Source organism: Aythya ferina (genome assembly GCF_964211825.1).
Source record: "Aythya ferina genome assembly, chromosome: 3".
NCBI classification, from domain to species: Eukaryota; Metazoa; Chordata; class Aves; order Anseriformes; family Anatidae; genus Aythya; species Aythya ferina.
Window position 1 is genome coordinate 40,663,688 of NC_140298.1, and position 14,850 is coordinate 40,678,537.

Consider the following 14,850-nt stretch of genomic DNA (forward strand, 5'->3'; position numbering starts at 1 on the left):
GTATACATACATACACATAATAGATAAATAGTGGATAAATAAAGTTAATCATTCATCTAAGTTCAATTATTTAAAAAAAAAACATTAATATGATCTTGTCTTACAAACTATTAATGACTATTTTTCAATAATGCCAATGGGAGAGCAACAGGGACTGATGCATCAAAACCCGCATCTCAAAACCTGCAGCTCAGATCTACTTGTGTTTATCATCTGAATCTTCAACATTAAAGCAAATTACAAGCAAACAAAAAACCTCAAACATCTCCAACTAGCTTGGCCAAGCAGAACTTTCTAACAATATACAATAAACTACCATATCCAGAGTGCACTTATTAATCTGTCTTCACATTCTAGCTGCTTGACCATTGAAAGTATGCTTTTTAATACTACAAATAGCTTCTCTCCCACAAGCTTTCTGCTTTCAGGCCTGTGTCATTAAGAATCTAGATAGTAACAACAGTTACTATTTAATATTAAACTTGAATTATTGCAATGTAAACTAGTATTTTATGTAAAAATAAAAAAAAAAAGTCTGACAAAAAGCAATACTGAACACTAATATGCTCAATAAAACTGAATCTAAATGATTCCTGCTTAAAAAAAATAAATCCTGACTTCTTCAGGAACCAATGATAAGAACTCCCAAGCACTTCAATGCAAATTTATTTTTCTGACAGTATCTAAGGCTTTTAATAACAAGCAATGTGCCTGCATGAGAGCCAGCAGCCCAATAATAATGAGATAGACTGGGTCTCTATTTGCCCTCAGATACGTGAGCAACTTCAACAAGCATCTGACAGAAAACCCATGATAGCAAAACTGTTCTGAAGCAGCTACTAGATTTTGCACTCTCTGTGGACTGAACATACTGTCAGCAGGGTAAATATTTCCACTGTGGGCTTCATGATTGCCTCATTCTGGGAAGCTAGAACTATAGCACAGTTAAAACTAACAAAAGAAAAAAGCACTGGAAACTAATAAAGCACAATCTAAAAAGAAACAAACTTAGGAATGCAGTGAATGTTTTTCATTAGTACCCTTTTAAGTAAGCACCTGCTTGTTCCATCCATAACTTTATTGGATTTTTACAGAATTTTAATACCTCCTAGTATTGGATTTTATTGCAAAAAATTGTCCTGTTTTGGAAGGATAAACAAAGAAATGTTGAAAAATAAGCTAAAAAAAATAAACCCCAAAACCTCTCCAGCATATGTAAGGAAGTGTGTCTAATCCTTTGCTCATGGGATTGGCTTCACAAAAGCATTCCTGCATTACATCTGCTTCAGCATAAGCCCAGATGCACAGAGCTCAGGACTAACCTTAATGTGGAGCAGGTGCAGCTCAACACCACGTGAGAGAGAGAGGCACCGAGGGAGCAAAATCGGGTGCTGCAACAGAAGGTATGTGACCAACACCAGTAACACGCATGGCCTCAGCATGGTGTTATGCAGAGGAAACTCTCAAGTGATTGCCCACGAGGCAGCTGCAGGCTGTGGTCCCCAAGGCTGTGGCTGCTGGCAGGAAGAGAGAAGTGCCCAGGTCTTGGTGATGTTCACTTGCAATACCTGCAGTACACACTCTGTGGGACTCCATGCTGCAGCAGATACAGACATAACTAATGCCCTTCATCCCTTGAAGCTCACCTAAGAATATTTCTCACTTGCTCCTCAAGCCTTTCACTTTCATAGCTAATGCTTCAACAGGAATCACATTGAACATACACAGATGTTCATGATACAGATAACAATACACCACTTGATGATGCCAGATAAATAAGATTCTGAGAACTAAGCGTGTAAAAATATATTCAGCTAAATTTTGTGGCATAGTACTGTAGTGATATATTAAAAAAAAAAAAAAAAAAAAAAAAAAAAAAAGCAGAAAAAAAGCAAAAGTGATCCCAGGATGTTTATAGCTACACAGAATGGTCATCTTCCATCCCATTATTCCATGCAAGTATCTTCTGCTATGATAATTTGCTATTTCACCGTGTTTCTAAGCATGTTTTATGTTTGCATAAAGACACTGAAGTACTTTTTCTGTAGATTTGTTTTGAAGCCTGGCAGTTTGCACACCAGCAGCCCTCCCCAGAGACCCCTTCACACAACTGCTAGGAAGTGCATTGATACAATCATTAGTGCAGGAGGCGTGCGCTGGGGGCATATGCAGTGGTTCATGTACAGCCCAAGGGAATTGCTTTGTCTTAATTAACAGCGTGCTAGAGACTGCTCACCTTTAGAGGCAAAAGCTGACAAGCCACAAAGGAGTGTTAAAGCAGCTTTTCTTGCCTTTGGGTTGAAGAATGTGGAGGTCCTGCAGAAACAGCATCAGCAAAGGCTACCCTCCATCCTATCCTGCTCAAGACAACTCTGTCCAGCTGCAAGGGTTCTACCTTCAGAAATCATGTTAACTGTCTGGGCAACTCTTTCTGATCAGCTTGGTCAAACTGCAAATAGTAACTGGATATTGATATGAAAACTATCTAGTAGAAAACAGACTAAACCCACCTGCCCAGGATGCTGCACTGCAGAGAACTGGCTGGGTATTTCTAAGCTGATACTGGAGAAAGGTAGGGAAAAGCCCTCTGCAACTACACTAGCTTACAGGTGGTTACTTCTGTAGTAGTAAACAAAACAAAACCTAACACAAAACCCAACACAGGCACATAGAAAAAGCTGTCATAAAATACACACACACACACACAGAGCTGTCATAAAATACATTTGTTGGCCCATATTAAAAAAAAATAAAAAATTAAAAAAGCCTTTGTAGGTAGAATCCTCCTAATTGCAACTTTGCCAGTGTTAAAGGCAGAATGATCTGACACTATATGTTTTTAAAATGTTGGTAAATGCACTTTCTGTGACAAGAATTTCTCCCCATCTCCATTATACATGGGGCCACTCATCCACATCCTATTCCTCTTTCATACCAGCCAGGCTCAGAACAGACTAAGGCATGACACACGTGGAAAGGTACCCATTCATCATTTAGTGAAAGCTCACATCCTCTGCAGTAACATAATAGATAGCAGGGAAACATTGAGGCCAAAGAAGTTAGAGCCACCAGAAGGAGAGAACCAAAAGACAGCCCATTCTTGGTGGGACACACAGAATTGTACAAGCACATTGTAACGAAAGAATTAGTATTAAAGGCACTTTGGCTGTATGCAATTTGGTATTGTGCAAAGTTGTGTTTGGTAGAAAGGGTATTTTTAATTTAACAAATTTGATTAATTCTTGCAAAGCTCAATTGCAGCTGATCTGGATGCTGCTGATTAGCTTTCTTTTTACAGTAACCACTGCTGCATATATACTCTTCTATAGCTGGCATAAAGATCCTTGGCATAAAGCAACAGTTTGTTGCTCCTGAAGTTTACGCATCCCTTTTTACCCCCAATGTTTTCAAAGGATGCTTTTGATAAAAATCAATTTAGAATATTTTTAAATCTATAATTTCTCTGTAAATTAGAAACAAAGAGTTACGGGATCCAAGTTGTTTTTGCTCTCATTACAATTTATATGTTACCTTCCAAAAATTTGATTTTTTTTTTTTTGAAAGAAAATCTAAAGATCAAAAGTAATCAAATTGTGTATAACGTAATCTTGCTTACAGCACAGAATTTGGAGACTACAGACTTGTAAAGTAGCAGCAAAAAGTATGAGACAGGACCTCTGTGTATATATGTTGTACACAGCATGCATTTGGATAACATGCTTTAGTTTTGAATCTGCATGCTTCCATACAGTTTGCAGGACATAAAAGCAGTGTAGTTTTGTGACACAAGAAGTGGATTTCTTTTGTTGCCATGTTCCACCATGTTCAGGGAGACCACTCCTATTCTTGTCTGAACAAGCCAGCAGTAGCATGTAGGCACAGAATCGATTGGTGCAAAGACAAACACTTTAGGAGAGACTCATTTCTCATGTTAGGAAACTATATTAAAGACTTCGGTCTCTGTTCTTTTCTCATCAGTGTGTGTATGTTGTAATATTGGCAAGACAGAAAGCTGAGATAAAACAAATCTTTTAGTTGGCAGTTCTTAATATTCTGATATCTTAGGCAACAATGCAAGACTTCTAGAGCCTTATTTGAACACACATTCCTCTCTGAGGAAAGTATGCATGTACTAATTTATTTTAGACTACCCCAATAATCCACCCTATACATATGCACATTGTAATGTGTTTCAATATTAAGTTGAAATACAGACTTATAAGAAGTCTTAGGTTGGAAAAGACCTCCCAGATCATCTGGTCCAACCGTACCACTACCACCAATATTACTCACTAAGCAATGTATATTTCATTTAAATGCTCAGGTTTTTTTAGAGATCATGCACTGATGCTCTTTGATGGTGAAAAGCCAACTAAAAGAATCACAGGAGCGCTATATCAGAAAGCGACCAACGGGCATAGCTTAAATCTTACCTTGGCTGTTTTTTTCACGAGTTGACATTTTTGCTGGTTATGGGACAGAAATAAAATATCTTAAAACTATTTCTAAATTCTCACTCTAACCTGCTTGGATGAAGACTGGCATATGGTTTAAAACTTAGAAATTTTGCTTTCATAACCTCTCTCCATTTACGCATGTACACAAACAAAAATATAAGGGAAATAATCAAAAAAGCTTTTTTTTTTTTTTTTAAACCCATCGAAGTAAAATAAATCCTTCTACCTCCCACCAAAATTTTCTGTCCTTTCTAAAGATCCAACCTGATGAGGCATTCTCCATAATTTCAAAGATCTTTATAAAAGTCTTGAAAAAGAGCTGGAAAGAGCAATTCTCGGAGTAGTTATTAATACAATTTTAGCTCTATATCTTCATTTCATAACCATATTCCCAGTATATTTATTTACAGGAAATACTATTCAGTCAAAGACAAATCTTTTCATCTTCATCCAGTATTTAAAAATAAATATTTTTATTTACCTTGGCTGACGATGACATCTTTGTGCCTGGGGAAAAATTCAAAATAATATCGTTAGTCTGTGAAATAATTATGAAATCCATATAATCTAATTTTATATATTATTCAATTTTTCAATCTCAAGGTCTGTGTACAGTTTAACTGTACTATACAATGCTATATAACTAATCTTGATGAACATAGAACATTTTTACACACACATTATTTTACTCAGGTCTCCGTATCTGTTAAGTCACTTAATGTCTTTGGCACTATGGCAGGGATTCCTAAGAACTACTGTGATAACAAAAACTAAAAAGCTTTTTAAAACAAATTATGGCAGCCATATTCCTTGCACGCAAAAAATTCCATTTTGAGAGTGCAAATGTGTAATAACCAAATGTTTTAAGCTGCCAAACACCCTCAGGACTGCATGCAAAGCATTTAACACCTGTCAAAATAAGCTGTCCACACACAACACCACAAAATTTTCTAGGAATTAACCCTGTTGGACATGTGGATTAAATATAAGCAAGTTGCAGTTTCATTTAAAATGGATCCATGCAGCATTACTGGATATATAGCACAAAGTCTTCTTAAGGAGTGCAGTTCACATGTCTCTTCTTGCCAGAATCAGGAATGAACTACTCACAAAAAGCCTCAGACCTTTTTTGTGAAGTGGGAAGAAATACTAATTTCCAGCATCAGAGCTACTTCTTATCAGAGTAACACTCCTTGATGGGAGAATGTATTGCATAAAAAAAAAAACCTTGAATCCATCTGAAATTCAGCAGAAAGGTATGAGTGGCATCCAGTATTTTTAGCTGGATGGAGGTCACATTTTTGTAACAGTGACAAAGGGTCATATGCATGCGGAAAGTCATCTCTGGCTATTGGTACAATCAACCTTCACCGTGCTGCCAAATGACAAATTAAAGCTGGATTCCCTATTTTGCCTGAAAAAAAAAAAAAACTGAATGATGGGCTGCCGTGGGAACCCTATTACTTCTTGTGGCTTTATCAGACTGATTTACAGCTCAGTGCTGGCTTGAAGACTGAGCTTGCTAAACAAAGTCCATATCCTGGGCTGGTAGCGCAAAGCATATGTAAAACATTTCTGTCCTGGGGCCCACAATAGGGGCTGAGTTAGTTCTACTCCCTTGCATGAGACTCTGGTAACTTTAGGCAGATTAGGCCAACTTTTCTTAATTGGGAACTCTAAATGCAATATATCAATATGCCTTTGCACAACACAACTGATTCTGTTGGAAATCAGGCATGCAGGATCTGACTAAGAAATTAGTATTAATGTGTGTTTTTGAACGCAAATTCTGTTTTTACTATAAATTTGAGCATAAGAACAAGGTACACAATACAGCGTGCAATACCCAGTCTTCAATTCAATAGTCTACAATTGACAATGTTGGAAGCTTTATTTTTGCCCTATACTTCAAGATACAACAGCTTCAAATTGTGAACAGGTAACTTTCTCTGACAGTAATTAATCCTAACCTTTCCCCATCTACTCTTTTGTTAGATACCCTATTTGCTCTAAGTAGAGACTGGAGAACGGTGGCATTTAAAGTCCTTCAGAGAAAAAGTAGAATTGCAGGAAAATGAAATAAAGCACTTACTTTGACCTTGCTTGAACCAAAACACAAAATGGGAATAAAAGTAAAATTTATTTTTCATTATTAACAAATTTAAAGCATAACACACTGAAAGATATTTTATTAAGATAACAAAAATCAGGAAAAGAAACTTTGATAAAGTAGAAATCAAGACAGAGGGATTTTCATTCCTAAAAATTATCTAGAAGTGTCCTGCTTTAATTGAAATTGCCAAAGGGCTTTTAAATTCCAGCAGTGAAAAACAATTACAAAAGGAAAAACGTACTTGCAAAATATGCAACCCATAATCCCTCGCACACAGCACTTCACTGCACTGCAGAGCTCTTCAAGCTAGGCATAAAGCTTTTAGTAAATGTGCCGATATCCACACCCAAGATTAATTTATGATGTTTTTGTTCTTCCCATTCCTAGGGAAGAAGGAATGCACTTGCACCACTCTTGAGTAAGTATGTGTTTGACTTATACGCAAGCTCAGGAGAGCACTACAAACACCATCATGGAAATTAATCCAAACGGCCTGAAGAGTTTTATTTGTCATAGTGGGAGGGGCTTTCAGGTAGTCCTGCCTTGGACCAGTTAATGATAATCTGAAGATTAACGAGCGGATGTATGAGAGCTGCAAGGACATCCAGCTGGAGAAGCTGGCTGCACTTTTGGGGCAAACTCAGAACTCAGAAGGATCTCAGCAAACAGGAGAGGGCTCAGCCTAAAAGCCAGCACAAAAATTTTAAGAAAGTGATCACAATTTCAAAAGAAGTCAAAAAGGAAACCAAGCATGCAAATGTGAAACAGGAAGCCCAAGTGGCAACGAGCATTGAGGATAAAAATTGGGTCACAGCAGGGGTCAACAGTGTGAAGTTAGAGCTAAATGCAAACTCTTGTCTGTGCTGACAGAAATGTGGAAGTAACTGCTCTGAGCTGTTCTTCCCTTGTGAGGCCCCTGCTGGAGACCACAAACTGAGAAAACCCACTGCTGAAGAAGAGCACAAGAGGGCTACAGAGCATCACCTATGTGGAAGGGCTGAGGAAATTGGACTTCCCTCTGTGGAGAAAAGATAATATAACAGCTAAAAAGTGACAAACTATAGCCACCAATCACTACGCTCACAAAAGGTCATTTTGATTTATAAATGTGATGGCTTATATCCAGGATGGATATCCAGGCACGTTTTTTGTTGGGAGCAGCATCCCACTGCTCACCTGGGATACGTTGTGCAGAGCACAGCAGGGGAGGCCCTTGTCTCACCTCAGCACCCGTTGGCCTAGCACGTGGCCTAGCACCCTCCAGGCTCACTCCTCCAGAACTACATAACACCCTTCTCATTAATATTGTGGAGACACGGTGCTCTATGCCTCATCCATGAGCTTAATGAAACAGCCAAACATTGATTTCCTCAGCTCTACTGGGAAGTTTGGTGACATTTGGGTTCACTGGGACAGTAACCCAGGAAAGCAAGCATGTGCATAGTCACTGTGTCAAAATCAGCTCACTTGTATAAATTATTGACAACAGCTGTAAGGTGGGTCTAGAAAAACACTGCAACACTTTATTATTCAAATAGAATTAAACTCTTTTAGAAAGATAGAAGTAACAGAAGGAAAACCCTGGCACACTGGAGATTAAGCTGAAAAGAAAATCCCTGCCTGTCATCTAGAAACTGCAAGCAGAGATCTGTTAAACAGTTCCTTTTGAGAGACCTTTCTGAAATCATAAATGTTTCTTTTACAATTACAAACTACTTTAGAAACACACACGTCAAATCCAGTAGATTAATTTCAAGGAGATATACCAACATTTTCAAATAATTTTAAAGCAGCAAAAGACTGGTTGGAAACTTCACAACAGTGGCATTAAGCCATAAATTATAATTCATAACACAATTTTGCTAACACAAACAAGCAATATTAAAACATATTTACACTCACACCCCACATTCACATTTTGTAATTAATTTAAGATTCCACAGGCATCTGGAGTACCACACTTACAGATTATGCAAGTGATTACTCATGGCGAAAACAAAGATGCAAGTGGTCTTTGCATATACTTATTTAAATTCACTGAAATTATGCAGTTTCAGAATATTTTGACTCTAAAGTTCACTCATTTTTATGCACCAAACTATACGTACTTGTCTGCATTCTTTGCCACTTTCGATATTAATTTAGATGTTGATGCTACTCTCAGCAGCTTGTTACGACTGTCATCCGAGCCCTCCCAAGCACTGTGAGGTTTTTCAGCAGTCAAGGATCTCTTTATGCTAGAAGAAAAAAATATATTTTAGAATGACAAGTTAATAAGATAACAATAACTGGAATGGGTACACAACCGACAAGCAGCAGTAGACAAAAGCAGAGCTAGGTCTTCCTTCAAGCTGAAGCATGAAACAGGAAAAAAAAGATTAGTCAAAAAGTTCTAATGGGATGAATGAAAACAATAGAGCAAGACAGTTGCGAAATGTTTTATCCATGCCTTTCCATTTTCACATGCTCTTACATAAAGGCTTGAACAAAAAATCTCTATACTTCATTACAAATGAAGCTAACAAATTACCAAAAGGGAAAAAAGAGGCTATAATGTATTAGCCTTAAAGAATAAGTTTAAAAAAAAAATCACCTAGAAAAAAAAAGTAGATTTTTTTTTTTTTTCACAGATTAACTGTTCATCAGCTTTAAAATACTAATTTCTGTGGTGGAACAGTTCTATCAGACTATGATTTATCTGCAAAAAATAAAAAATAAAGTCTTCTAAATCACATTTATTGCTTTAATCTTTTTGAAAAATGTCTGCAAACATCTTACATGAGTAAGGCAGGCTAGATTTAGTCCAATGTTATAGACAAATAAATCCATGAATTCTGATGTAGTTTTTCAGCAATCTCATTGTAGCCAATTTACACTAATGGTAACCTGAAAAGTTTTGCAGTCACTAGCTCATTAGTTTCATACCCATCTTAAATCAGGGTAAACATTCAAAAGTGATCAAGGCCATATTACTCAAACAACTGACTTAGTCTGCATCTGTCCTGCTAACAGCGTTACACTTCATCCCATCTGAAATGCTTTTTGCAGAAGTAAGTTCTGATATGCAGCCTCAGAACTGGCAAGCTCACCTCCACAACACCTCAAGAGGCTGGAAAAGGTCCTGTGACAAACACGTTAATCAAATCACATTAAACCATTAAGACACTACAAAAGCTTTTTTTTTTTTTTTTTTTTTTTCCCCAACACTGCAAAAGATTAGTATGCAAGACTTCAGACAAACACCTGTACAGTGAGATACTGGGCAGAAGAACAGGCCGCAAGTTCAGCTTCAGACAATGTAGAGTTTGTGCAAGACATGGAGACAGAGCCTTTATGAAGTGTTATAACATGCATCAGTCAAGTGGAAATTTAAATATTTATTAGAACTGTGAATTCAAGCAATGCAAGACAACAATCTTGTGAATTACAGGAAATTTCAGAGGAATAATTTTCATTTATTTAAGAGTTTGAGTCTCCTAAATGACAAACAGTAAAGGAAAGAACGTCATGCCTTCCTAAACAATAAGGTAACAATGAACCAAAAAAAATAATAATAATAAAAAAAAAAAGACAAAGAAAAACAAACAAACAAAAAATCACCACCACCAAAAAAAATAAAAACAAACAATGCACCAAGTGATCTGGACAGTCTTTAAATCCAGAAATAATGACCCAAATCTTAAAATCCATTTAGAAAAAAAAAAAATAATGCCCAATTTCCAGTAAAATGAGCGGAAACACAGAGGCAATCCTAAATAAGCTCCTACCTTCAGCCAAGTCAAGCAGTTCTATAATTTGGATGTCAAAATAGAAGTGTGAAGAATTAGAATAAAAGTGAAGTGTCCTGCAATCTAGCAGGAATTGAAAAGGGTGGAGGGCAAAAAGAAAAAGCAAACAAATAGGAAAAAAAAATCCAAACTGCAGTCACATTACAGAATAATTTGAGAAGAAAAACATCCAAAAAGGTAGAGTTTCAGTAATACTAGCATTTAACAAACGCTGTTACAACACATAGCAAACAGCCATGTGCAAAATACACTCCACAATTCAGCCTCTTCAGACAAAACATTTGAAGTGTATTTTGAGAAAGATCAAGTCAGAATCATTGTTATATATTTTTGAATGACTGATTAGAGGTAAAGTAGCTTTACCATATAAGGATTTCAATCACTGAGAAAAATTTTATAATCTTAAAAATTTACTCAAATAAAAACTGCATTTTTAGATATTTGCTGTGTTGCAATGCATTCTGAATGCATCTTCTTTCACACAAAAAAATCAAACATTAACTTGATCATGAAATTAGAGCTATTTCACATGACTTGTTGTCAGATATGAACTCAGTATCATTTCAATCATTTTCTATCTCTGTGAAAACCTTTTAGCTGGAGCAGAACTCTTGCTTTCTTGAGTTTGCCTGTGTGTTTGGAGAGTCTGTGAGGAGGGCTGGGGAGAAGGTGATGCTTGAGTTTGTGGACTTTGATCATTAGAGTGAGATTCCTCTTTTTTTTCTTTCTGTCCTGGAGGTTTTTCCTTCTTTTTTTCTGTACCGCTGTAAAATAAAGTATAACATAGGGAGAAAAAAAAAAAAAGAGAGAACAAGCAAATAAATTAAAAAGGTGGGATAAAATGTCCTCTATGAAAAGATGGGAGAAGCATGTCACAACATTATATATATGATCACTAAGAAAAAACTCTGTCTACTCACTCTGTTCAGATTAGCATTTTAAAGAAGATTTGGCTACCTTTTAAATAAGACTTACTTACAAGCTCCAAAAATAAAAAAGGCGATGGATGCACAGAAATTTGTTTACTTATTTTTACTGTGGAGATGTACTATGTTTATACTGATTTAAATACAACTTTCATTTCAGTACATCCTTCATGCTTGGGTGATGTTACAGCATTCAAAGCTGACAAAAGATGATGCAGCAGAATTCAAAGGAAATTATCCCCAAAAATTCATCACAATTTTGATCTGCAGTTGAATGAAATTAGACTATCTTGCTACATCTTTAACACCATCAGTACAAAAGAGCTAAGAATCTCTTTATTTTCTAAGAATCATCTTTATTTTCTTATCTTTATTAGGTTAACATTTCAAACAGCCTTAAATATATGTCATTCATTAAGGATCTAACCAAAGGTCCACTACATAAAGAGTACGTAAAAGATACTTGTATTAAACAGTGTACTTTGCAATATACCAAATCACACAAATCATAACAGGACCTGAAAGAGAAGAGAATTCTGTAGTACATGACATATTTTGTAAACGAATAAAAAAAAACAACAACAAAAAAAACACTCTTCCAAGATAAATTTATCAATGAAACAAAACAAGGTACAAGCACCAGATAAAATAGGAAAAGAAGGATTTTTCTCTTAGGTTCAAAATAACCTGCAAAGTAAAGAAATAAAATGTATCTTTCTGAAGGGAAGTATTTAGATTTCTATTCCTTCACATCACTTCTCCCCCAACCCTTGTATAACCTTAATTGTTTTTCCATTTTTTTTTTTTTTTCCACAAAACACTATAAATGAAAAAAAGTCAATATTCAAAATAAATGAATGAAGATGGGACTTGATTTTAATTTAACACTCATCTACCACTGAGAGAAAACCCTCAACACTTCAATATTTCTAAATGCTTCCTAAGAAGCACTGAAGACCAGTTTAAATAAATTGCAGAAAAATAACATAAAACACCAACATTTAAGGACCATTTAGGTTTTCTTCAGTAAACCACATCAACTAGATAAACAATACAATACAATACATCAATGTCACACTTTCCTTTCAGAAAGATGAAAGCAAACCAGAGCATTCACAGTTGTGTAAGGCATATATGTGATCATGGAGAATAACGCTTGAAGAACTGTGGGGTTTTGATTAACAGATATAGCCAGAATTCCCTCATTCACTAGAAAGAGAAAAATAGAGGTTTTTTAATCGGAACACTTCACTCACAATGGTAGATACAAAAGGGCAAGAGGGCACTAAGCAATCTTTTTTTTTTTTTTTTTTTTTCCCCATTCTCTGGGAAGAAATGCATTATAGAGGAATAAATTCCATGAATGTCTTATTACTAAAGATGCTCTTTATTCCTTTTGTGAGAGATACACTTGCATTCATACTCATAAATGTAACATTTCTCACGACTTCCATCTACTAGGAAAGAGTTTTTTTTTTCCTTCCTTCTTTTATTTTTTCCCTCTATTTTACCTTTCTCTCTATTCAGGTATTTCAAAATAGTTTAATTAGAGGAAAAGTGATGAGGGAAACAAGAGGAGAGAGACCTGTTTCATCTCATATTTTCTGTGTTCTTACCCAAACTCATTCAGCTCATCTGATCCACCTCCTAGAAACTATAGGTTCACTGTGAGAATCTCTTCAATATCTTCACTGAACTTGTCAGCTATAGACTGCCAACTTCCATTTATCATTACTTTCCCTCCTTAGCTTTTCTGCATCTTTGAGTGCCACTGGACCACTGCTTGCTCTCAGCTGCAGCACAAGGTATATCTGGGGTTCCAATACAGTGTTTTTGTTTGGCACCAGGAGGCAAGTAGGCTTTTTTTTTTTTTTTTTGGACTGCCATTTCAATTTGAAAGTAAAATATGTAGATATGTGGCAGTCTAGGTATTGAATATCCGTGTTCTGAATGTATTTGGTTTACTATCTCCTGTTAAAATATTCAGCTTAATCGTATTATGACTGCTATTACTGAGTGGCTCTCCCACTAAATCCTCTTGAACAACTAATACCTCTTGTGCAACAACTGAAACCAAATCAAAGACAGTACCTTTTCTTGTGGGTTTCTAAAGACTAGTTGTTCTGGGAAGCAGTTATTTAATGCATCCAAAAATTCTTTCCAAATCCCAACTTGGTGAGGCATTTCTTCAATCCACATGTGAGTATTTGAGATCTATTACTATCCTAATTTTCCAGACTCTACAATTTCACTTAGCCCAATGTTTCATCCCTTGGACCACAACACACTGGCAGCTACTGTGGAGGGTCATCGTTCTGAAATACAAAGACTATTCTTACCAGAAGCTGTTTTCAGACAAACGTTTAGTCCTAAAGAAAATTATCACAGGTCTCTGTGACAGAGTACAGTACAAAGTAAAAACATATTTCCAACTCTAGTGATACACAAGGTGTGCAACATTTTTTGTTGCGAAGTGTTTCGGCACCTCTATCACCCATCAGTTCCAGACTGTAGGGCTGAAATTTTCCAAACATACATGACTTCACCTCTGACAATGGGACATCATCTGTTTTTTTCACAGTGATGTTGCTGGGCTCTGTTTTTAGTGCTCCTGAAGTGACAGCTGAAATTTTAGCACACCTTTGTTGAAACAAGACACAATGCTGTTGTGCAGCTCTGAGCCATAAAATCATCTCCATAATCTTACAGTGTTCAGGTTGGTAGAACAAGGATTAAGCAGTCTAGGAAATGAAACTGTTTATTCATGGATGAAATCTCAGATATATCAAGTTTGCAGAGGCCAGAACCCCAGAAACATGCAATATTAAGACTGCACAAAACAAAGACACTAAACTTCAAGAAAACAACAGTTTGGACACAAGTAGTACTCCTGATACATGTGACTAGATGTATGGCTACCTATATTTAGAACATGCAAAGCTATAGACAGGCTTTGGGATTGTTTGTAACTCAACTGTAGTTCTACATAAACAGATGACCATTTTCACCTGCTGCACCAGTTGAACCCCCATCCTGAAAAAAAAGCGTAGACAAGTCAAGGTGAAGTGTCCCACAGTCATGTGATACCCTCCTTTATCCTCTCTCCTTTTCATCATGACAAAAAGAGTTAGAAACAGACATGTTTATCCTGACTTTATTTAGAATGTGGAACTATTGAAATTCAATTATGTTTCCTAACACAGACACTATTTAGTACTCAGCAGTTTTGCTGTTGCAAAAAGAAAAGAAAAAAATAATCACCAAAGCCCACATTTTCAGAGCCCAAGAACTGACATTTCCTTTCACCTTTCTTGAAATGGTATTTTTATAAAAGGGCAAACCTGTTTTCTTACAAATACCAGACACTTTTTTTTGGAAGACTATAGAAATACAGGAGAACAGCTGAGCAGATAACTGAAGATGGGGGCCTTAAACCTTTCCGAAACAACCCTTGAAGAAGGCAGTCATGTATCTTTAGCTGCACTGGTAGTACAAAACCCTCCATCTGGAGGCTTTGGGGGCCCAGGAAGAGCTGCTCTCCGCACATTGAGGTTTACCTATTTTGA

General features: G+C 36.4%; 1 protein-coding gene across 7 annotated transcripts in view; it reads right to left on the reverse strand.

The window, feature by feature from the left end:
* Window positions 1-14,850, reverse strand: part of EML4 (EMAP like 4) — a 156,591-nt gene that overhangs the window by 43,737 nt on the left and 98,004 nt on the right. For 4 of the 7 annotated variants that reach the window (XM_084512671.1, XM_084512672.1, XM_084512670.1 and 1 more), the window contains 4 exons: window positions 10,949-11,122; window positions 8,679-8,807; window positions 4,939-4,964; window positions 4,434-4,466 (listed from right to left, as the gene is read on the reverse strand). In XM_084512671.1, coding sequence (XP_084368797.1) covers window positions 4,434-4,466; window positions 4,939-4,964; window positions 8,679-8,807; window positions 10,949-11,122 — 362 coding nt within the window. The remainder of the gene's footprint in view (window positions 1-4,433; window positions 4,467-4,938; window positions 4,965-8,678; window positions 8,808-10,948; window positions 11,123-14,850) is intronic. The other 3 variants (XM_084512673.1, XM_084512669.1, XM_084512674.1) reach the window with 3 other exon arrangements.